The 23,291-nt window shown below is 45.1% G+C and overlaps 1 protein-coding gene across 1 annotated transcript; it reads right to left on the bottom strand.

Annotated features, from left to right (window-relative positions):
- Positions 1–2,294: 2,294 nt before the first annotated feature.
- Positions 2,295–22,855, bottom strand: FYB2 (FYN binding protein 2). The gene is made up of 19 exons (XM_014870574.2): positions 21,899–22,855; positions 20,797–20,991; positions 19,702–19,735; positions 16,980–17,068; positions 16,189–16,217; positions 15,077–15,108; positions 14,205–14,289; positions 13,759–13,912; positions 11,866–11,986; positions 11,725–11,765; positions 11,371–11,440; positions 9,559–9,642; positions 8,304–8,332; positions 7,835–7,895; positions 7,222–7,314; positions 5,506–5,590; positions 3,041–3,197; positions 2,906–2,939; positions 2,295–2,456 (listed from the first exon to the last, which is right to left on the bottom strand). The coding sequence occupies exons 1-19, from the start codon at positions 22,470–22,472 to the stop codon at positions 2,414–2,416; spliced, it is 2,010 nt and encodes a 669-aa protein (XP_014726060.2). The 5' UTR covers positions 22,473–22,855; the 3' UTR covers positions 2,295–2,413.
- Positions 22,856–23,291: the final 436 nt, after the last annotated feature.

The following is a 23,291-nucleotide window of genomic DNA, read 5'->3' as shown; positions in this document are numbered from 1 at the left end:
CATCCCAGCTGCAGGACCACAGATGCCCTCAGGGCTTGGTGGGGGCAAAGGGGCAGGGGGTGGAGTGAAAATATCTATATAAGTAATTTAAACACCTTCCCCAGCCCAAAATCCATGTATTTACACTTGTTCCTTACAGCAAGGAGTCGAGAGAATAATTTTAAAGACATCATGCAAAAATAACCTTTCACTGCAGGAAAAAAGTGTTGGGGACAAAACTGGGCACCTGTTTCCTCTGTGCCTGTGATGCAGGAGGATGTAACTCCAGTTCAAGCACACAGCTGCAGGGAGTGCTCCACATTTATCCCTATCCTATCCCCTTCTTACACAATTTCAGCTCTCCATCAGACTCATCAACTCACAGCTGTTACCATGATTATTTCTCCTTTGAGGAGAAACGTGGAGGAGCAGGGCTTAACACTCACATGAGAATTATTTGAAGTTTTGATGTGGTTAGGATGTACCAATAAGACTATAAAAGAGGAAAAAACAAAACAAAACAAAAAAGGATGAGTTTAATTTCCTGACCAATCTCTTGACCTAAATATAGCCAACCTGTGGTTTAATTGAGGAAATCTAAGTTGCTGTATCTAAGGCATTTTTGTATTATCTGGAGTCAGCCCATAGCAAGCTCTTTTCTTCTTTGCATGCACTGGAATGTGTCCATGAGGAAAATAAAAAACCACATTTCTAAGGGTATTGCAAGGCATCCTTGCATTAAATCAGCTGCCTCTGGCAGTGCAGAAGTTTGTGTTTCACAGGGATTTGGGGCACAACCCCACAAGGCCTGTGTGTCACCACACTGGGATCTGCATCACCTCCGTCACAGGATACAGGGGGAGATTCCTAAAAACACCTCTGTTTAAAATAAGGAAATCTTGTTAAATAACTTCCTTGGGAGGCAAAAAAGAGCTTGCACACGTGGCTAATGTAGGATTTGCCCATAGTGCTTACAGAGGGGGTGATGAACAGACTTCAAGAGGAGGATGAGGAAGGAGTGGAGGAAGGAGATGTTTTCTTCAAGGTTTCAATCCTAAACATCACCATGGGACAAAAACCAAAAATCACAACCTGTGGAGAAATCATCTCCAGAACTTTCCTGGGGCCAATTCCCTGCAAAGGGATGGAGGTGAAGGGCACAGAGCACGTCCCAGCCTGTACCAAAGTCAAACACACACTCCAGCTCCCCAAACTCTGCCTCTCCACCAGAAAAATCCAAATATTTGGGCTGGCAGGGCTGCAAAGCTGCGCATGCTTACAGGGGAGTGCTTTATTTTTTTTTTTTTAGTTTTTTTTTTTTTTTCCTGCAAGGATGGATGCAGGCCAATGCACTTAATAGTAACCACATGGTAAAATAAATAAGAATGCCTGTATAGACTTAAAAGTAAATGTTAAATATTTGCTCTGGTTTTTTTACTGATGTCTCCTATGCCAGCTTTGAAATGGCCCTGTGGCAAACAAGGCTTTTATTTTTCTTAAGCCTGGAACATTTAATAATTTCTAATTAAAACATCTTACATTTTTAGGATATTTATGAGCAAACTGATATGGGCTCCTAAAATGTGCCAGGAAGGGGTAAAAGCTGTACACTACAGTCACATTTAAGGGTTTATTTTCTTTCAAAGCCATGTAAAAACTTTATCCACATTTTTTTCACTTTTGAAAAGGTATCTACTGAACACATGGAGGAGAAGCCATTAGCAATTTATATTTCTCTTCCTACTTTTAGGAGCATTTTTCTGGAAATAAGTAACCATCCTCCAGACCCACAGTGGAGAGAACAGCCTGAACACAGGGGCAACTGTTGGGTAATTCCCTATTGCTCTGAGTCCTTGGGAGCCAGGAGTCAGCCTTTACATATCTGAGATGCCTAAGTTAGCTTAAAAAAATAAAGTAAATTTTGACTGAATGCTTTATTTACTCTTTTTTTTTTTCATATTTTCTTTTGCAAAGAAATGAGTCAACTTTTCCACGATTTTATATATTTAACACAGCAAGAGTGGTGATACATACTGCTTCTCCCAATACTTTTAAGACCAAAACCAGTTCCAATTTATATGGTTTGCTTTTTGAAGAGCAAGTATTTTGGGGAAACTTGCAATTCTGACAGCAATGAGATCGAGCAACTAAAATGCACCATCTTTTTTCTTAAAATGTAGAAATATAATGGCTATTTCAGAGCTGACCAACAAGGTACTCCAAAAAGTGAGAAATACTGAAAATAACTAATAATCAGCGAAGACATACACTAAATGGCAGGAAAAAAAAAAAAAAAAAAAAAAAGAAAGAAGGAAAAAAATCTCTTGCACCTTAAACAGTGTAAAAAAAAAAAACAGCTTTATTTACATTCCCATCATCACCCCACAGCTGACCAACGTGGGCTGTCACGGTTGCAGGAAGCACAAAGAGACCTTCAGGGATGCTCCAGGGGAGAGCAGCTCTCAGGGTAGTTAGCACTGTCTCAAAGGAAAAGAAAAAAAAAAAAAAAAAAGAATTTTTCCCAGCAAGGGCCACCTGGGTAAGAGGAGGCTCGTTTGTATGAATTATGCATGAGCATGCAAGGAAATGCTGCAGCAGGGAATTTCAGGGTGTGTTTTGGCAAGGCAAGGCACACGGAGTGGCCCATGTTTGCAGCAGATGTGGATTAATATGGCATATCTGAAGGCAAGTCAGGAATCTCCAATTTATACAAGTCATGACTGGATGGGGCTTTTTTTAGCTGCAGTTGGCCTGGAAACTTGTCCAGCAGCAGAGCAAAACTGGAAATACTTATTTAATATTTAATACTGGCTGTTTACATTAACTCCCCCTACCTTCAGAAGTTTTTAAGTACATTTCTCCAGCTATCCCCCGCACGGGAAAGAGAGGAAAACACGCGCCACAATAAATAAAAACCTGACTTTACCTGAAGCTCAAGTGCTCCACCAGAACGTACCCATCTGAGGGGAAGAGGGGAGAAGGATTAAAATCTGAGCGAAAGCAGCACGGAGGGACGTGTTTTGGGAGGTGATTTGTCACCTTCTGCGGGTTGCGGACTCACATCTGCCCCGGGCGTTGCGGCAGATGACGGCGTGGCCGTGCGGGACGGCGATGACATCCAGATGTTCGCCAGCTGTGAGCGGCAGGTCGGCGCGCCGCTGGCTGGGCACCGAGCGCTCGGCCCTGGCCCTGCCGAGCACACGGATCTCCTGCTGGAACTGCGGGGTGCGAGAGACAAAAAACAAGCCACGCGGGGCTCCAGGAGGCTCTTTACAATGCTGTTTATTGTACGCGGATGGTGCGGAAATTCACGGGTGGGGAGTGACAAGAGCCCAGCCCGCAGCCTTTTCAGCCACAGCTGCGGGTTCCTCTGAAGCCACCTTTAGTTCTGGTTCCAATGCATTATTTACTTTTCATTACAGAGCATCTTCATACATGACGACCAATCAATACCTTTACTATCACCTATAGCCCATCCTAACTGCTAACATTGCCATATTCATGTTAATATAGTCAAATCACAGAAGGTTAGTATGTTACAGTTTAAACTAGAAGTTGTTTTTCAGTTCTTTTTCATCTTTTCTCTACTTGCAACATTGGCTTTCTTGTTTGTCTGTGAAAATCTTTTTGCTTAAAAAAAACATCTTTTTGTAAAAACATCTTTTGTTTCAGGCGGGTTTATCCTTTGCTCTAAGTCATAAAATCCCCTTCCAGCTCACTTGCTCTTTGCCTTCTAGTTACCCAGTCAGACTGGCTCAGCAATTCTTTTCTTCTATATCAAAACTTGCTATCATTTCTATTCCTTCTTCAGATTATGTATTCAAAGACCTTTCTGTTATACATACACATCTGTGAGACCTTCCTGTCAAATCCTTATCCCTCCCAACAGCGAGACAGAGAGCAACCAGCATCATTTGGTTTCCCTGGGATGTTTTTTTTTTTATTATTTTATATTTACATGTATCTCTGTGTGTTGATTGAATCGATTGAGGTTGGAGACGTAAACCTGAGACCCTGGCACAGCAGGCACCGTGAAGATGCTCATTAGGACATTCCAAAGTAAATCTTATTCCTAGCCCTGATTCTCGGTTGGTCTGAGACCTTTGCCATGAAAGGTCAGATCCTTTAGGACTGCACCTTTGCCCTCAGGTGTTCCCCATGTATTGTGAACCCAATGCCCTGACCCTTGTCTTTGGTCACTGCCTCTCCTTGGAAAACATGGCTTTTGGAAACTGCTCCGCAGACCACGTGGATTAAAGGAGATCCTGGCAGACCATTGCACCCCTCCCTTTATTATTCACAGCCATGCTGTCACCTGGCTAAGCTGGTAATGCTGTCACAAAGGGGAGAATCCCCCAGGATCACAACATCTGTGTACATAAACAATGGGATGGGAATGCTGGAGCAGCTGTTTTGAAGCTTTATTCCATCAGTCTCATTTTACAGAACCAAGCAAGGGAGATGGAACAGCTTCAGCTGCTATAACAGCAGACGAAGTTTGCTTTGTTACAAAGTCTTTTAACAACTTTTTACTCAATAGCAGAATATTAAAAGCTGACAAGCATTTGCTCAGGCCAATTAGTAAAGCCACATGTACATCTTGCTTTGAACAATGCTTGCTTGTAATAGCTTAAAACAATGGATAAATCTTCATTATTAAGTTGACACATGTCTACTATCTTGCTTAACATATTTTCCTGAGGCCTATCTCTGTACAGCTCACAGCCCTATTGTTTCTTGTCCTTGCATCTTCAGCATTCTTGCATTTCTCCATCCTGAGATTTGCTTTCACACAGCTTTCTGAGAGTTTTATACCTTTTCTATTTCCCACACAGCATTTATTCTACATCTGTGTGCAACCTCTGTAAGGGCAGCAGGGAGGGAGGGAGGGGGAGAAGAGATTTCAGGATGGGTTGTGAGGCTTTGGGGAAGAGGGATAAAAATGCCCAGCAATGCCCCTGATGAAGATCCAGATTAGTGGGGAGGGCAATAGGTGAGTGGGACTGATGCCTTGAAGTGGCTGCCTAAAAGAGAAGCTAGAGAAATTTAGGGGAATAAAAGTGGGTATTTATTGAAGGCCTTCAATAGGCACACCTTGGGCAGCCAGAAGCCTCCCAGAGGCCACTCCCAATGGTCATGAGTTTTTCAGACAATTAAAAGTTTGGTCCATTTACATATCAGAGGTTAATCCTCCAATTCCACCTTCAGCTAATGAAGTCATTTACCCCCAGTTTGCTCCCCCTCAATTCATTTTTGTTTGCACTTTTCAGGGCCTGAGGCAGTAAGGTGAATATCAGGCTTAGAGGGATTGTTTTACCTGACCAAAATGTGAAGGCAGTTAACTAACACTTTTTATGGAGTTTAGAGTTATGCACTAATGCAGTACAGGGTTTGAAAAATATAAAATCTAAATCCTAAGGCATCAGGACAACTTTCCCAGCACGGCTGAGGACCAAAAAGGTTCCACCAGGTGTCTTTTAAGCAAACCACAGAGCTGCTTTCCTCCCCTGACACAAAGACACTCACCATAAATGTCTCTCTAAAGAACTTCTCTTCTTCGTCCATCTTCTTGTTCTTTTCTTCACTGCTCTTCTTGAATTTGAAGATATTTCTGTAACAAGAGAAACATACACACATACACACACATATGCACTTCTGAGCTCCATTTAAATAACCCCTGGCACATCTGAAATTGCAACCAGAGCCTAATTCCAGCCTTGTCTGCAAGGAGCCCTTGGAATAGTAAAGCACGTTGTTCACATCCCTATTTCTCAAAAAAGGATGAAGAGACAACTCAAATTTGTTAGTGAGGCACAACTTGAGCCATTTTGTATCTCCATTTGGGATAATTTTTGTTTTTGGTCTGTAAGCAGCGTGGGAACAAACAAATTCTGTATTGAGTGTTTCAAATCAGCCCCGATTTTATGGAAGTCAACAATTCGCTTTTCCCCCAGCAGTTTGTCTCCTTCTGGTTTTATTTATACTCAGAAATAAAGGGTCCCCAGATAACTCTCATCCTGAGTCATTTATGCAAGTGGGGTTTGATACAGCTCTCCAGATTTTCTTTGGGTTTTTTAACACGTGGAGGAGAAAGTCTCCCAAGCAGACATTTATATGGCACTGTAAAGTGGAAAACAACTTCTTATAACCCACTTAAAGGGAATGGGGCATTCCCTGCATATAGGAATGCCACTCTCTCTGGACACGAAATTACAGCTGTAGCATTCATTTTAAAACTAAGACAGGAAACAAACAAAAAAAATCCCCTCACCCATTTGTAACAAATTATTAATCCTTGGCTCATTTTGATGCACTTAAAGAGGAAAGGAAACAAGAGCTGAAATTAGGGACTTTTAAGCTGTGAAGAGGTTCCTCCTTAGACAGGACCTGAGGTCTCTAAGGGAAAGTTAAAACTGCATGGTCTGTAAAGTTATACCTGTGACTTTGCACAGCACTACCAGTGGTGTTTGAGCAGCCTCATGCAGGAATTCTGTGGTGAGAACCTGAGAAACGGTCTCTGATTTACAGTCAAAGTCCCAGGTATTAGGTAATGAAAGAGGTAATTGTGATGCACATTTTTGTGATCTAAAAGGGAAATCTCCCACTTCCATGTGAATTTTTGCAGCACGAGTAACAAAAAAAAAAAAAATTTAAAATTGCTTTTATGCACAAATGGCACAGCAAGAGTCAATGTAATCAGCTCAAATAACCAACACTTTAAAATACAAGGCTCTTGCCAAAATAATGGAATCTTAGAATGGCTTCACCCCTGCCATGGGCAGAGATACCTTTCACTGTCCCACGCTGCTCCAAGCCCTGTCCAACCTGGCCTTGGACACTTCCAAGGATCCAGGGGCAGCCACAGCTGCTCTGGGCAACCTGAGCCAGCATCTCATCACCCTCACAGGGAGGAATTCCTTCCAAAAATCTAATCTAAATCTACTAAAATAGCAAAAAGGAGCCAAATATATAGCAAGTAACAACTTTTGGCTCAGCTCAGTGGAAAGTCATGACAAGACTTCAGGATAAGACCTTTGGGTATCCTCCTCTCATGCTCAGTTCAGATCCAAGAGTTTGTTTCACCCCTGAGATATTTTCTGCAAAGATTCCTGAACTCTGTCTTCAAAGAGAAAGGACCATCAACCAACACAAAATATCTGTGCAATCAGGGACATCTTGCTCCTGAAACCACCCAAGAGACGTGCACAAATTCAAAAATGGGAACACAGTGGGAACCCAGACCTTTCCACGTCGTCGTTGCTTTTCCTTTTGTCCTTGTACTCCTTCACCATCCGAAGCTTTGGCATCCAGACTTTGCCCTTCTCCTCCTTCCCTCTGAGAGGAACAGACAGGCAGGAATCCAGGATTTTTCCCAGCAGATCGTGTCCCCTCCCCACACCCATGTACCTAGAGAGCCGTGATTTTTCTCTGTCTGCCCCCACAGCACCGAAATGCAAACACTTGCTGTGATTTACACCAGCACGCGCAGCCACCGCACTCATCTGGCAGCAAGACACCACGACATGCTGTTCCCATTAAAAGTAATTTTTCTGACAAGGAGCCTGCCAGGACTGGGCTGATAATGGGGTCTGGGAGACAGAGTTTTCCTTCCTTAGGAAAAAGATCTGATTTTTTTTCATGTGTTTCAGGGAGCTGCTCTCTCTTTTTCACGTCTCTGGCACTAACTGGGTAACAGTGAGGAAATATCCTGCCAAATTAAACACACACAGGGAGGGCAACTGGACTGTCTCCAGAGGACTGAATCCCAACCAGCTCACGACCCCCAGTGAGTTTTGTGCCAGGAGGAAAATCTCTTTGGGTTGAGGACAATCCCAGGACAGGGCACCCTCCTCACCTGGTCTCTCTCTGCCCCACCTCGACATCATCATACACGTTGTCCTCCTGGGAGACAGCTGCTGTCAATCCAAATTCAGGACAGAAAATGATTAAAAGATGTCACTGTGAGCCTGCTACTCCAAATAATCTGTTGCAGAGGAGAATTTGGGCTGCTGCTCCTCACTCAACCCAAAGGAGCCAAGGAAATGCAAAAGGAGCCTCGGGGCTCCCAAACACCCAGCAAAGGTCCAGCACAAGGAATTATGCTTGGGTTGGTTATTTGTGTTAAGCTCTTCTTTAAAGCAAAACCAACCACCCAAAAATGAGCAAAACTCCCACCCTCAAAAGAAACACCAATCTCTATCAAGTCTTCAAAGCTACAATACATGATTTTCAGAAAGGCACAATGCACCCAGCTGACTGCACAAAACATTTGTCTCTTCAAACACACACAAATCCCCAGGAGTCAGGTACAGGCATGTGCTTACCTAAATTTGGCACTGAAATGGAAACCAGTCTGTGGATAGAGAAAAAGCTTTTAGAAACAAATCTGCACATCAGCAATGCCCCAAAAAACCACGAGGTGCCCTAAAAAGCTGTCAGTGATGCTGCTGAAGGGACAGAGACAGGTCGAGGCTCTGTGGTACCAACAGCATTTCCCAAAACGATATCTCCTGCTAAATAAGCATTTCCATCCTGACAGCAATAAGAACCATGTGCTCATCAAGCAGGAAAGATCTCTCTGCCTCCAAAGAATCCAAACTCCTGCTGCCCTTCTCAACAGCAAGGGGGGTTGCTGGACAGTTGGAATTTTGAGTCAGTAGTAATCCCTTCCTGTAAGTCTGCCAACATCAGGGGTTGTCCAGGAATTCAAAGGTGAAAATGTTTGTAGATATCGAAGATGATTTCAGGAGCTTTAAGGTTCTTTGAGACAGGAGAACAGCACAAAATCTGTTGGGTCTTTCCCTATAATGATATTTATATTTGAAAGAGCCACTGCAGGACATCTAATGTGAAAAGATTTGTAAGGAAAACAAACCTTCCTGACATAAAAGAGGAAAGGTTTAACCTGGAATCTCCAAAGAAATAAGAAAAGGCAGCATTTTCCTGGAGTTCAGGCACCGTGCTCAGGGTGAGACACTCACTGGCAGCAGTGGAGGACAGGCTCTGCAGGTTCTGCACACTCGAGGAAAAGGCAATTTCCCTCAGTTCTGAATATTAAAGTACCCAAAAAGGGCACTCTAGAAAGTTACACAATGTCCTCTACCCTGTTAGAATGAAAACTCACTGTTAAACTTCTTCAGCAGATGCTCTTGCCAGCTTGGCTCTGAATGGAACTTGGAATAAAACCCCACAGCAGCAAAGCTGTCCCTAATGCTGGCTCACAGGTCAAGGCAGCAGGTATCACCTTTCTACATTCCCTTGTGCACCTTGTGTCATGCTGAGGTATCAGAAAGGTACCAAAGGCAGCAGAAAATCTGTGAAAACCTGGAAACTGCTGTAGGACCAGCTCCTGGAGATTCCCAGTGCTGGAGGTTTTGGAGAAGCTGCACAGATGGAACATTGGCCACATCTGCCATAGTAGCTCCTAGTGAGTTGATAGAAGCACGTTTGGCCTGATTTTCTCAAAAAAAAAAAAAAAAAAAAGCTGTATTCCTTACTCCTAGACCTGCTCTCAAATAATTGCCAGGAGGAATGCTCATGTTTGAAGGGGGAAAGGTGAGACCACCAACATTTTCTTACCTTAGGTTGTCCTTGAGCCTGAAGTTGTTCAGCTTCAACTTCTCTATCTTAAACAGGTTTCCAAATCTCTTTTGTTTTTCTGTTCTGTCCAAAAGAGAAATAGGTTTTAAATTAAAAGAGACATGAGGTGCAGAAGAGACCCAGAGATCCTCGTGGCAGGGAAAGGAAGAGCAGCAGACCCTGGACCTCAGCTCAGAAGAAGAATTAAAGTGTAAAGAGCATCATGGGGATGACAGACTCACTGGGATAAGCACCAGCAACAGGTGCTTAATTATCAAGTCCAAGCTCATATCTTTGCTTTGCTTTAAACTTTTCTGTGTTAATTGAAGTTGTTCTCCTCCAACTCGACAACTAGAGGGTGATCCAGTTTTCTTTGGAGTGAAAATTCCTGAGGAAAGGGCAGCATAACCCAGAAGCATTGCAGTGACCATTGAAGGAGACACCAAGGGCACCTTCTGAGCCACCCTCCATCACACATTTCTACTGTGTGTGTCCTTGAGGAGGATGGCCCATGGCACACACTTCTCTCTGAAGTTTACAAAAGGCTGCAAATCTACACAGCAATTTTCTTGTAAAGTATCTGCAAGCAACCAAGATCCTCCCCTGGGGGTCATTACCCCTGCACAAGGACCATTAAAAACCCTTTATGTGTCTCAGCACACTTAATCCTGCACGTGGGATCAATAGAGAGATCACAGACAGGCTGGTTTGGGGATTAAGACCCTGACCTCTCAATTTGGTCCCAAATGGTCTTGAAATTCCTTTGCAGCCCCAGCAAGAGAGTTTAATTCCTGCACCCATGTGCAGAGGGGTAAAGAAGAGGCACGGATGTGGTGCCCAGGGGGTGGGGATGTGCAGGATCCATCTGGGAACACAATTCCCTCTGGATGGAGAAGCTGGTGCACCCCACCACACACAGACAATTTGCAAAGAAATGACACTTCCTTCTTCTAAAAACCACCCTGTCACCTCCAGGGGTTCAGCTTTTCCCTCTTTCCTCCCTCTCTGTCACACACAGGCTCTCCATCCACATGGAAGCTGGGCTGGGATGCAGACGCAGGCCAGTGCAAGCCTCCCATCCCGAAGGGAAAAGCAGATGGGCATCAACACCTTATTATTCCTCCTCTGCTCCTCAGGAGAGAGCCACCAGATGCACTCCAAGCAGTTGTGTGCCACACATGCCTCTATTCCTCACAAAAGCAACTTTTTACTGCAGGAGGGCAGGGAACCTCACAAAACACAGCTAAACTTCACATTACACCTCTTAATCCATTTGGGAAGCTCAGGCAATACACAAACTCGAGGCTGCAAAACTCATTGGTTTTATAACACAGCCCGTGGAAGCAAATATCTTGAGAGGCTGCATAAAAAAGAGCAGGTTGCAGGTTAGTTACAGCACATCAAACGTGAGCATTTTGTCCTGTTTCACAGGGACAATTTGTCCCTTGAGCACACAGAAAAAAGGTGCCAATTCTCAGCTACAGCTGAGCAACACTTTAGATCAAGAGAAGGCAAGTGAGACCGTCGTGTGTGCTTGATGCAGGAAGAGCAGTGCTTCCAAAGGATGGAGGGTGTCACAGGAACAAAGTTCCCCCTCACTGCTCTGGGATTTAATTTGGGTAATGACTTTTTGCTCCCTAAGTGTTAGCCAAAGGGGAAAGAGGGAGGAAGAAGGGAAGAAACCCACCCACACAACAACTTTTCTGCAGTTGAGTCAGGAAAAAAAAAAAGGCTTCCAGCCAGTACCTGGCATGTGAGATCAAGGCTGAATGGTCAGAATTTCAAAATAGAAGCTAAGAAATTGCAACTTACTCTGTTTTTGCTGGGTTATCACCCCCAATCTCAACATCTTCATATGTTTCCTCGTAGCTGTTTCCTGAAACTTAAAACCAAGGCATGCCATTAAGACAAGCTCTGCTCAGTAGCAATAAGGTGAGCTTTGCTGGACAAATTGCACCCAGACCTTTTATATTTTCCTCCTACAGAGGCTCAAATGAATTCCATGCTAGACATGTAGGCTACTCCCCACTGGTTTTAATGGGAATTCAGAGCAACCCCACCAGAAGGAGACACTGTAGGTGCTGAAAGTGAAACTAAACCATTCCCAGCATCTCCCAGGGACCAGCCCAAATTAAAAGCAGCTTCTGTTGGAGCTTCCCCACTTACTGCTGTCTGAAGTGAAGGAACTTGAGGCATCTGAGCCGTGGCTGCAGGAAGACACAAGTGTGACATGGGGGTTTGCTTTAGGAGAGGTTTTAAATGGCATTTCACAGGCACAGGCCCTGCAAGAGCCCAGGTCACACTCACAGTCTGTCCTGCAGCTCCTCAACATCGTCATAGATGTCCTCTGGTGCCTGCAGACCCTGCCAAGGGCTTTGGTCCAAGGCTGCTCCTTCTGCCTTGGGAGCACCAACACCCAAGCTGGGCCCTGGGAATGAGAAAGGATCTTTGCTTTAGGAGCTTTTCTTAGAGAAAGGACAGCTGGTGAGGGGAACACAGTAAGAGCCTACAGATATATTTTCCATTCCAGGAGTCCTGGAAAGTCTCTGCTCCGAGACACCTCAAGAAACAGAGGTGAACAATTTTCAAAGTTTTTTAGCTTTAGAACTTTTGAAAGTCATAAAAATATTTTATGCTTAAAGAACTTTAAATGTCTGTCCATTTTTTTTCAATTGTAGCAGCTCTGACCCAAATCTTCCTCACCTAAAAGCATCCAAGAGATTATTCTTGGATCTCCAGAGAAGTGATTGCAGGGAAAGTTTGGTGTGGTTGGTGGAAATGTTAAAATCCAAATAATGAACCAGTCCATTGGAATACACCTGTAAATCAACATCTTGGAAAGGACCCAAGGAAGATGAGCATCCCTGAGAAGGATTTCACTGAGGGCTGGAATCAAGCCTGAGAGTTTCACCTCATGAGGTTAGAAACAGATTATTGCTGGAGAACTCTTAAGTGGCAATGTTAAAAACTTAGAATTGATTTAAGAGAGTTGGAGCAATGCAGAATTAGAGCCACACAAATGAAAGCAGCTGGTGTTTGTAAATGAACGTGGGGAATGTGCATGGCCAGGCTGGGCAGGGCATGAAGCAACTTGAGGTAGTGGAAGGTGTCCATGATGGAATGAGAGGATCTTTTAGGTCCCTCCAACCCAAACCATTCTGTTTCATGCAGCAGAACTTGTTGGACACAGACACCACCTCAATGTGCCCCAGCTAAAGACCAAAACTTCTGCAAAACATCCCAATTCAGAAAAGCAGGCAGGGGTGGACCAAACAATTCTCCAAATCAGCCTCTCTGTTGAAGCAGGAGGCTCACCAGGAGTACTTTGAAAAAAAAAATCCCAACAGAAATTACCTCCAGCTGTTCAAAGGTCAAGCAAACCAGCAAGATCTTTTACAGAAACAGACACCAACCAAACCAGAAAATTATTATGAGGTGATTTAAAATAATAAAAAAAGAGAAATACCTGAGAACCACACCAATAAAAATAACCACGGTCACAGTCAATTTACACTTTCTCCTTCACTCTCCTGGTCTGTCCACAGAGCCCAACAGAGCTACTTTTCTCTCTTTCATCTTTGAAATGCTGCCATATCACACCAGTGGCTTGCAGAGCCTTTGCAGAATAGGACCCATGAACATTTAGGGCTGAAGTTGCAAAACTGTGCTTACAGAGGGGAGGAGGCTTGGTTTAACTGTGCAGCTGAGGTGGCTCTCAGCAGCTCTGGTCACTGCCCCAGAGTATCCTGAGGGAAGGAGCCCAAAGTCAGCCTGGCACCACGAGGAGATGGAGCAAGGAGCCATCATCCACCTCAGAGAGGGACAGAGGGAGACTTCAGGCTCTCATCCTGCTTATTTCTACCCCAAGCCTTAGCCAGCCCCTTTCCTGAGACTCCATAAATTCAGAGGAGCAGAGGAGATGGATTTCAGCTCTCACGGATAAGGGCAATCTGCTAGAAAAACAAACACCTTGGCTGGAGTTATGCAGATGGTTAACCAGCTTAGGAAGCTATTTGCACAGCCAAAATAAATGACTCAGGCCAGAATACAAATGCTCATGCAACCTTTTGCCCTGGTTTAACTCAATTGGTTCAAGAGCTGCATCCAAGTTTAACGTTATTTCCCATATGGAAGAGACATTTGGGCAGCAGATGGGGCTGGGGATTGAGGGAACACTCCGTGGTGCAATGAGATACTCACAGTGCTCTGCTCTGTCTTTTGCCAGCCCTGGTGGGGTTGGATGTGCTGCAGTTTGGGGACTGGTCACATCCTGCTGGCCTTGCAGAACCTTCAGCCCACCTCTGCCACCTGCCCTGGCGTGGCTGGTGGGAGACATGTGCCCATCTCCACCTGCCTGGGATCAGACATTTGGTTTGGTCAATGCAGTCCTCAGAAACAGCTTCCTAACATGTATTTCTATTATACATCCATCAGAATATCAATTATCTTTGGGCTTAAAACAGTTTCACACCCTTCTCCACCAACCTTTCAGGCTGAAGCAGCTGAGTGATGAACAAGTAAAATAGAAGGTGAAAACCTCCTGGGATTAAGGGCTCAAGTTTCAACTGTTTCCCAAAGAGAGAGAGGACAGAAGGAAAAGAAACATCCTACAATAATTATTAAAATTAACCTCGAGGATACAATACCTTGAAAATTTTGTCCTCTTCCAGTTTCGTTCTTTCATGACTTGGTTTTCCCCCATTTTCATCCTCTGTTAGAGCTCTTTCTGGACTGAAAAGTTCAGAAATGAGAGAGACAGCACACAGACACTTCAGCAGGCACATTGCCTTGTGACAGTGCCCAAATAAATAGTTTATTTTCCCTCTGAACGAGGAAGATGCCCAAAGGACCATCAGTAAAGTAAAGGCAAATCCAAAGGCCAGTGGTCACTCAAGGATACTACAAATCACTCTTGGAAGAGAGACAAATTAATATGATTGTTCCCTCATAGCAGGAAAGGACAAAATGGATCCATTTGTGGTGGCAGCTGGATCACACAACGTGCCTCTCACCACACTGTTTGAGATTTAGGGAAGAAGAAACAGCAACAGGATGCAGGACTTGATTTATTCCCAGCATCACAACATTTCCCACAAAGGTGACCCCTTTTTATAACTCTTCAATCACCACCAAAAAACCCAGCCTTCAGACAGTGACCATAAATACACACCACAGGGAGCTCAAAGTGTGACAATTGTAGGGCGAAATTCAGAATGGACCTTGCCTTGTCTTGGACCTAGAACCAGCCTGAGAGCCTCATAACTCTCCCTGTTTACACTCTTCAGGTTTCAGTAGGAACAGACAATGTAATTTTTTTACAATCTCCCCTCCACATATGCTTTAGAGTGAAAACAATCTTAGAAACTGTGAGTGCTGGCATAGAATAGCATCATCTATGCTGTCTTGGTAATGAAATATATGAAATTTCTTTCTATTTACTGAGTGTTACAATATTCAATTCCTAACCCGAATCAGTTGTGGGGATAGAAGAAGTTTGAGAGAGAGGAAAGGAAATTACCTGGATTTGGCAAATGGAAAAATCTTCTGTTTCTAGAATAAAGAAGAGGAAAGCCTTCAGCCACTGTGCTTTTCTAAGCAGTCAAGCTTTCATACAAGGCCTCAACTATCAACTAGCATTTGAAGAAATATTTCTTTAGAAAGCCCAGAAGTATTTTATGTTTGGAATAGTCATCAGACAAGGATATTTCATCTACTTTTCAGGACAGGGAATACACATATTGACAAACTATACAGGGATAATAAAACAGTGCTAGGGTTGGACCAATGAAGCTACTGGCCAGCATGGAAGCTATTACAGAACAGAGAGCTTGCAGAGGAGGAGGAAGTTTTTAAAATGTAAATAAAGATTTCCCAGCCTGCCATAAAATGAGACTCCAGCCAAGCCAGAGAATCTCTCTGCAAATCACACAGAGATAAATCTATTTGGAAAGCTGTGCTATTTCCCAGGAAGTCTGATGGCTTTGCAAGCCAGCACTCGAAAGTGGAGTCTGTCATTTTACACAGAGCAGTTTCCCTGTTTGAGCAGGGCCAGAGCTGATGGCCAGGACATGGACATCACCTCCTGAGCTGAGCTGTGCTCTCAGCTGAGCTCAGCCAAGCAGGGCTTCTCCAGAACTCAGCAATTCCTGCTTTCCCTGCAGAAAGGAGTGATCTGCAGCTCAGACATCCCTGCAGCAGGGGATGAAAGCCCTGCAACTCTGCCCACCACACTCGTCCTTACTCATGAGACAGAGCTCCAAGCCTGCTGCCCAGCCAAGCAGCCTGGCTCAATTTTGCTTTTACATCTTCACAGAGGGATTACCAGCACCAGCTCACCCTTGGCAGGACATTCCAGAACATTCCAATGGATTTTTTTTCCTCCAAAAATTCACGTTCTTGATATTGGTGCTTCACACTTGGTCTACCTACCTAGTTGGTGTTGTCACTTCCTTACATTTCTGCAGTGGAAGTCAAGGGAACTGACTCTCCCCACTGGTGTGTTTGGGAATCTCATTAGTCTTTGTGCTCCCTCTGCAATTTCTTATTTATTTTTTGAGAGTCTTCACAGACAACACACAGAAATTCTTGGCAGTAAGAAAAACAGATATTAGAAGTCTTCAAGACACTTACCTTGTGTTTTTGAGGCTCTGCCTTAGGTACTAGGGAAGATATTTATGAACAGATATTAATTTTTAGCCCATGTTAAAGTCACTGAACTTTTATGCAAAACTCAGCTCCAGTTGGGATGCTCAGCATCCAGGCACACATTCACCATGGACATTCACCATGTCCTACAGCCCCTTCCCTCTGCTATTTGAGCATTTCTGCAGCACCAAGCCTGACTGGCCACATTTTTCAGGGATCTATGAAATCCCAGGGGGCTGTGGCAGTGCCCTCCTTGGCTCCTTTCCCACTGGGAGACAAAATCCATGCATGTGCAGAAAAATCCTCCCCAAAAGAGGCAACACTGGAAAACGTAAAGGCAGAGCAGTGGCACCTTTGATGGAGAAAATTATACTGGGAAAAAATATTGATGGACCAGGAAAAGTCTTGTGGTCTGTGCCCTTCTGTTGCCAAGAAGAAGCTGAGATTTGCCTCACTATCTTCTTTTTATTCTCCTCTACATGGGTGATGTTTTATGATATTCCCTATTGAGTTTTACTATAAGCATCTTAAGCATTTACTCTAAGCATTTTAAGCATTTATAAGCATTACTTTATCATTTATCCCCCAAATTTTAACGTTTTGTCATTGTCCCAGAGCCCTCACACTGCACAGGGGGCCAGGACAGTCATACTTGTTCTCCCAGACCACTGTACAGTTGCTTTTCTCAACAAGAAACTCCATTATTTCCTATTTTAAAGGCTTTTTTTCCCCCAGCTAGCACATAATTCACCTCACAGCCTTGCCTTTCAAAGTACCTTCAATGACACACAAGGTTGTGGCGTCCCCAGACTGATTCAGGTACATCGGGGTTTCTTCATAATTATTCTGCTCTTCAAGTTGAGCACTGAAAAGATGAAAAAGAGAGAAAGGATTTTTTTTTCTTGTCCATTTTAGTAGTACGAAAAGAAAAAAAAATCAATCTTAAGGACAAGGAAATCAAGTGCTTTGATAGTGAGCCTACAATAAAAGCAAAGTGAAATCAGGAATTCCTTGGAGGGAGAGAAAACCTGTGGCAGATGAAGGGAACCTTCCCCCCAATTCCACACTCCCACTGCTTGTCCTTTGGGAGTCCAGGCTGCATTTAGAGGGCTCAAAGCACATTAGGAGACTTTCTACCAGGGTGAGAGTCTCCTGCCTACACCAATCCCTCAAGCAGAAACAGAAAAAAACCCAAAAAAACCCAACAACAACAAAAAACCAAAAACAACTCAAAAAACCCCAAAACAACAAAAACCAACAAAAACCAAACAAAACCAACCAAACAAAAAACCCCAACAACAACAAAAAAACCCCAAAAAAACCTAAACAACAACAACAAAAAAACCCCAAAAAACAAAAAACAAACAAAAAAAAAACACCACAAAAAACAAGGAAATCAGAGCACAGCATTTTTCAAGCGTACTCAGGTACTTTGACGTTGATAACAATTCCCAGCTTGGCACGTGGCTCCTCGTGGAAGGGAACAAGAGGAAAAGCAGAGATAGCAGAGGGGATGTTTAAAGGTCCTGCTCCTGAGCCCCAGGAGCAGGGAGAGCACCACAGCCCCAGCACCAAGGGATGGGATCCCCACTCCAGCTCCCATCTCCCCGTTCTCCCTTTTCCTTCTCTCCTCCAGGAATTCACCTTAGTGTCATTTGGGAGTAGGTGCAGGGAGAAAACCCATCATTCCTGAAACCCAGTGAACCCACCAGGCTTCCCCTCCACCCACAGTGGTGGAGATTTTTGGCATTTTAGGAATGTGCCAGGAAACAAGACACAGCTTGTAACACACGTGGGGGACAGGGCAAGGTGGGGAGGGAGCACCAGGAAGAATTCTAGCAGGAACTTCCTTCTTCTGACTCAAAGGCTGTAAAAAAAACCTCAGGGAGGATCTGTATCTCCTGGAATCACCCTGCTGCCACAACTCAGCTTCAACAGAGGAAGGACTAAGGGTAAGCCAAGAACCTCAAGGTGCACTTTGACAGCAGTGAAAACAGAGAAAGGAACAGCCCCTGGTGTCAAGCAGAAAGCTGTGCTGCTAACAGAGGCTGCCCCAGCCCCCCAGGGTCCCCTGCAGCCCCCCAGCACTGGGGACACTGCCTCGCTGGTCCCACTGCTTCTTTATCCCCACACAAACCATCAGAGCTCAAGAAAAGTCAGCACAACAAACTATGGCAAGGGCTCCAGCAGACCAGACTTCATTCCAGGTGAGGCTTCGAGGAGGGGAATTCCTGTCCCCAAACTGCTGTTATTTTGCTTTTACGCCAGAGCTATTTAATTAATTTCTCCTGTTATCACACAGTTAATATTTAACAGGTGACCTACTGTAAAGACCATATCACAAGTGTTGGAGCAAGACAGCTAATCCTGCTGCATTACATTGCTAGAACAGCTCCCTGCAGTGCAGAACAGCTTGGGAGGAGGTTATTTTTTGACCAGTTCTCTTCTGAGAAGTACAGGTTAAAAGTTAGCAGCAGCCCACACTGGCAGGAGCACCTCATGATGCCAAGAACATCTTGCTGTCGATAGCTGGAGGAGTTGTTTGGGCACAGAAAGTATTTTAAGAATTCCCCTCTCTTTGCTTTGGTTCAGCTGTTCCATTTCCCCTTTCCACAACTATAACAAAACACGTGCATGAATATTTCCCTCCACTTTTGCTGCTCTTATTGTACAAAGCCCAGGCTGCTGCAGAACCACTCATGACAAATCAGAGACCAGAAAAGTCAGGATCTCTCTGCATACAAAACAATTGTGTCTGCAAGATTTTGAGCTGTTTTGGACCACCACTCAATAAAAGCCTCAGTTCAGCATGTGGAGGCAGCTGAAGGGCTGGGATGGTGAGGGAGGGCAGTGGCTCCTGTGCCCCCAGCTCCTGTGCTGGCTGAACAAACACAGGATCACAGGAATAAAAATTCCTTTGCTGCTGGCAAAGAAACCCCCAACACCTGCTGGTTATGCCAGGGCTTTGTTTCAGCAACAGTTTTGAAAAGCATTTCTTTTTTAAAAACACAAAACTTGAGTACACAGCAAACAGGAAGCAAAAAACACACAGGAGGTGATGACTGTGCAACTAAAGCAATGGCAGCTTCAGTTCTCCTTCCCACCAGCTAAAACAGACCTCAAGACACATGGACATGGCTCTCCACGAGGATTTAAGAGCCCACAAGGGAAAAGAGGGGTGAAGTTTTCTCCATTAGGAGAGGATCATCCCAGCCAGCTTTGAGCTTGCCATGCAGGTTCACACAATCACAGAATCCTAGAATGGGTTGGGTTGGAAGGAGCCCTAAAGATGATCCAGTTCCAAACCCTCCCTCTCCCACAGGCAGGGACACCTTCCCCTGGACCAGGCTGCTCAGGATCCCATCCAACCTGGCCTTGCACACTTCCTTCAACAACCCCTGGAGCAAGCTGCTGCCTCCGGGAGTGGGACATTCCCTCCAGGCTGAATGGGAAATGGCATGGGCGTGCTGCCATCACCTTGCCTCGCCCCAGGCTCACCTTTCAGGGGTCAGGTAATCCTCTTCTCCAGCAGCTGCACACAAAGACACAGAGGATTAGTGTTGGAAGGCAAGCCCACAGAGCCCGTGGGAGGTGTGACAGGGACACAGGTCCTGTGTCCTGGCTGCACACAAAGGACTGCCAGAACAAACTGGGGACGTGGCTCTGTTAATATGCCTTTATTATTTCACATTTCCAGGCAACAACCTCAGGCCTCCTAGAGATAGATAACATTGGGAGAGCATGGAGAGGATGGCATATAAATGAAACTATTTCCTCCCATCAGATTAATATATTCAGAAAAGGCAAGTAGGCTAGAAAAAAGTTTCAGCAAAAAACTCTCCCTCTCATTCTTATCAAAGCCAGGGCACACCAATAAGCACTGGCACTGCAAAGCCAAAGAGACTTTAGCAGAGCCCTTCTTACAAAAGCAGCTCCCTTTGAATGAATCAAAAGTTGTGCCTAAAGATCTGGCTATAATTAAGGCTGTATCTATAAAGAAACACCACTTAGCAGCTTAATAAGTGGTCCAGAATATTCTATTATGCAACATCAATAGGGTTTTATTATGGGAAACTGAACTTTTGCATTTCTTGATGTAGAAACACTTAACGACATTGCCCTCTGTTGTATTTAAAACAGAAGTGGGGGGGATTAGCAGACTATTTTCTAACAATTTTATTGTGCCTTCCCACAGTTGTGTGCTCCAGAGTCAAGGCATTTCCCATTGAGGAGGAGTGATAAAGATCAGCCCAGCTCACAGGCAGCTGCTGCTGCTTTACAGCCAGCTGTAAACTGCTCTCAGCACGCTGCACTTGGGAGGGATGCAGGGTTCTGAGCATGGGATGGCGTCCAGCCTGGAAAACCAGATCCCTTTTCCAGATTAACAGCAGAAATCGGCCCCACTGAAACTGCTGGGTTCTTATTAATGTTTGAGGAAGAAGTTATAAACAAGTAACAAAGTCTGATTTCTGCGCGCTGGAAATCGCGGCTGTACAGATGTCAATAAACTGCACCTTTTAATTCATTTTCTGTAGAACAGATCTGGGAAAAAAAAAAAAAAAAAAAAAAAAAAAAAGAGTAAATATCTCTTACTTGTTTCATTTCCTCTGTGGACCAAAGGCAGGGTGCTTTGGAAAACACTGAGATCAACCTTTGGGGGTCTTGGAGGCTTCCCAGGGGCAGGACCCAGGGATTCAGCTGAAGGGAGAGGTTTAATCCTTGGCCACTTGTTCCCAGGGCTGTACGACCATTTTCCTGCTCCAGGCTGGCAAAAGGGAGGCTCTGATTCTGCTCCAGAGAAGCACAAGGACAGGCAGCAATTAGCCCTGATTTAAGCAAAAATCCATGCAGGATCATTAGTTTTTACACTGACATTTCTAACTGGCTCTGCCTCCTCCCAGTTTCAGTTTTCCCATCACACAACAAGTCTCTCACCAGAACAGGAGAACAAATGGAAATTTTTACCATGAGAACTGTATTGAGGTCTCAGCTCTCGACAGCTCCCTTCCTTTGGATTATAAAATACCAGCCCAATTTTCTGTGCTGGTAAGAGTTTAATCCACCAGGATTTAGGGCCGTGGCTGTTTGCTCAGTCCAGGTGAGGTGGCTTTCCAGGGTAAACAAAGACTTAAGGTTTTCAGTGTCCTGTCACCCAATCACGTCAGCAAGGGGAACTTCACAGCCTCTGAGTTTCCCAGCGCTAGTTTCTCTGAGAAATACCTTCTCAGATCTTAAATATGACCTTTTGCAAAGCTGGGAGGGTGCAGGGAGGGGGATTCAGGTTTAAGCTCTTTTAATTAGAATGAAATTGTCTTTGCAGACCAGCCAAGCTTTTCACATCTGTGTGAAGTCACATTTACCTTGGGATTTCAAACACCCAAAGCTCACCAAAACTAAGAAAGTCTCCTGTCTTCAGTTTTCATCCTACTATTCTCAAAGGGTGAGCAATTTCTTAGAGTGAGTTTTTTTTAAAAAATTGTTGGATGTGGATAATCCTCCCTTTACCCAAGCAGAACAGCAGTTTGAGACCCATTTCTTATCTCCAGGACCTCCAGAGCAAGAACACAGCATTCCAATCGGCCAGTTCGAGGGTCCCAACCCTCAGCAGCTTTTCTCTCCTGCTGCTCTATCCTGCACTTCCAGATCACCTACACACTCCTGTATTTCCATATTCAGAGTTAAGATTACACCTCACCTTTCTGGAGCTGATGTGGCTCTCTTGGTGCACGACACGCAGGTGTCACCACACCCTCAGCACCTGCTCCATCAGAGCTCCTGTGTCCTCTGGGAGCCTGAGCAAGAGTTATCCCACTGCCATGCAGAGCATCCTTCCTCTGGGCACGCCAGTCCAGCCCAGGGGAGCTGCCAGGGGCTGGAATCCTGTCCCTGCCTGATGCAGCAGCAGCTGAGTTTGCTGCCCGCTGGGCTGGGACTCTTGGACTTGTCTTGTCCCTGCGGGATAAAGTCTCTTCCCAGATCTGCAGCACATGCTGGAAAGAATCCGGGAGCTGAGGGTCCTCTGGAGTTGTTTGGCTGGATCCTTGGTGGTCAGTGCCACGGGACAGCTTTTCTGAGCTGCTCTTGGGGGAGCTCAGCCCTTGCTCCGAGGCGCTGCCCCTGTGCCCCTGAGGCTGTGCCAAGGGGATGTGCTGGGTGAGCACAGGGGGCTGGGAGGTGGGATGGGCAGGTTTTGGCGCCTTCACCTCTCTCTTGGCCAGGGGCAGAGGGCTGGATGTGGTGCTCCCTGCAGAGCCAGGCTTGGGGGGCATCTCCACGGGAGGTTTCTGCCCCAGCTTGATGGCCAAGTCGGAGTCATTCTGAAATTTTGCTCGGAGGGCTTTGAAGTCAGTCACACCTTCCTGGGTGAGGGGACAGAGGAGAGCACAGAGCAGCTGCTTACAGAGTGGGCAACAGGCAATTTAAACAATCATGCTTTTTCAGAGAGAAACAGGCTGCACGCTCAACCTTGGTCACCAACGATATGCTGATCCTGGTGAAAATTTAAAAGCAGTGGAGGAGAATTTGCTCTTTCAAAAGATTCTCCAAAGGCTCACAAATCACTGCTGGTGAAGACAAAAAGAGCTGAAAACAGGGGGGAAATGCAGGAGCACAGCACAGAAACCAGGCAGGACCAGTGTGGCCAGGGGAAATGCCTCCTTCTCCCCAGTGTCAGCCAGTGACAGAGAATTTCCCTCGGGAGGATCTGGCAAACACGGAGTTGAATGTTAGAGCTTTCCTGGCAGAGGTGCTGCAATGCTGTTTATGCATCTGCTGGGTATGAAAGCTGCACTTTATTTTCAGTACACAAGCAGCAAACAGGGGAGAGGCCAGCACTGTTCCAGAGATGCCCAGTCCATCCCCATCCTCCTTGAGAAAACTCCACCATGAGAAGAGAAGCACTAAATATCCTCTTTGGTGCTGCAACTCCTAATGACCCCTGGGACAAAATTCTCCTCCTCCACAGTGCTGGTTCAGCTCAGGGCCCCCAAGGCTCTTTGGATGCTTCTGCCCTTGCCTTTAATGCCTCTCCAGGAAGCAGAGCACACATAACCCAAACATGGGGCACCCAGAGACATCAAGAGCATCTC

This window comes from Sturnus vulgaris, chromosome 9 (genome assembly GCF_052056855.1).
Source record: "Sturnus vulgaris isolate bStuVul1 chromosome 9, bStuVul1.hap1, whole genome shotgun sequence".
In the NCBI taxonomy this organism is placed as follows: Eukaryota; Metazoa; Chordata; class Aves; order Passeriformes; family Sturnidae; genus Sturnus; species Sturnus vulgaris.
The sequence above is the reverse complement of the archived record's forward strand: the minus strand, read 5'-3'. Positions and strand labels throughout refer to the sequence as shown.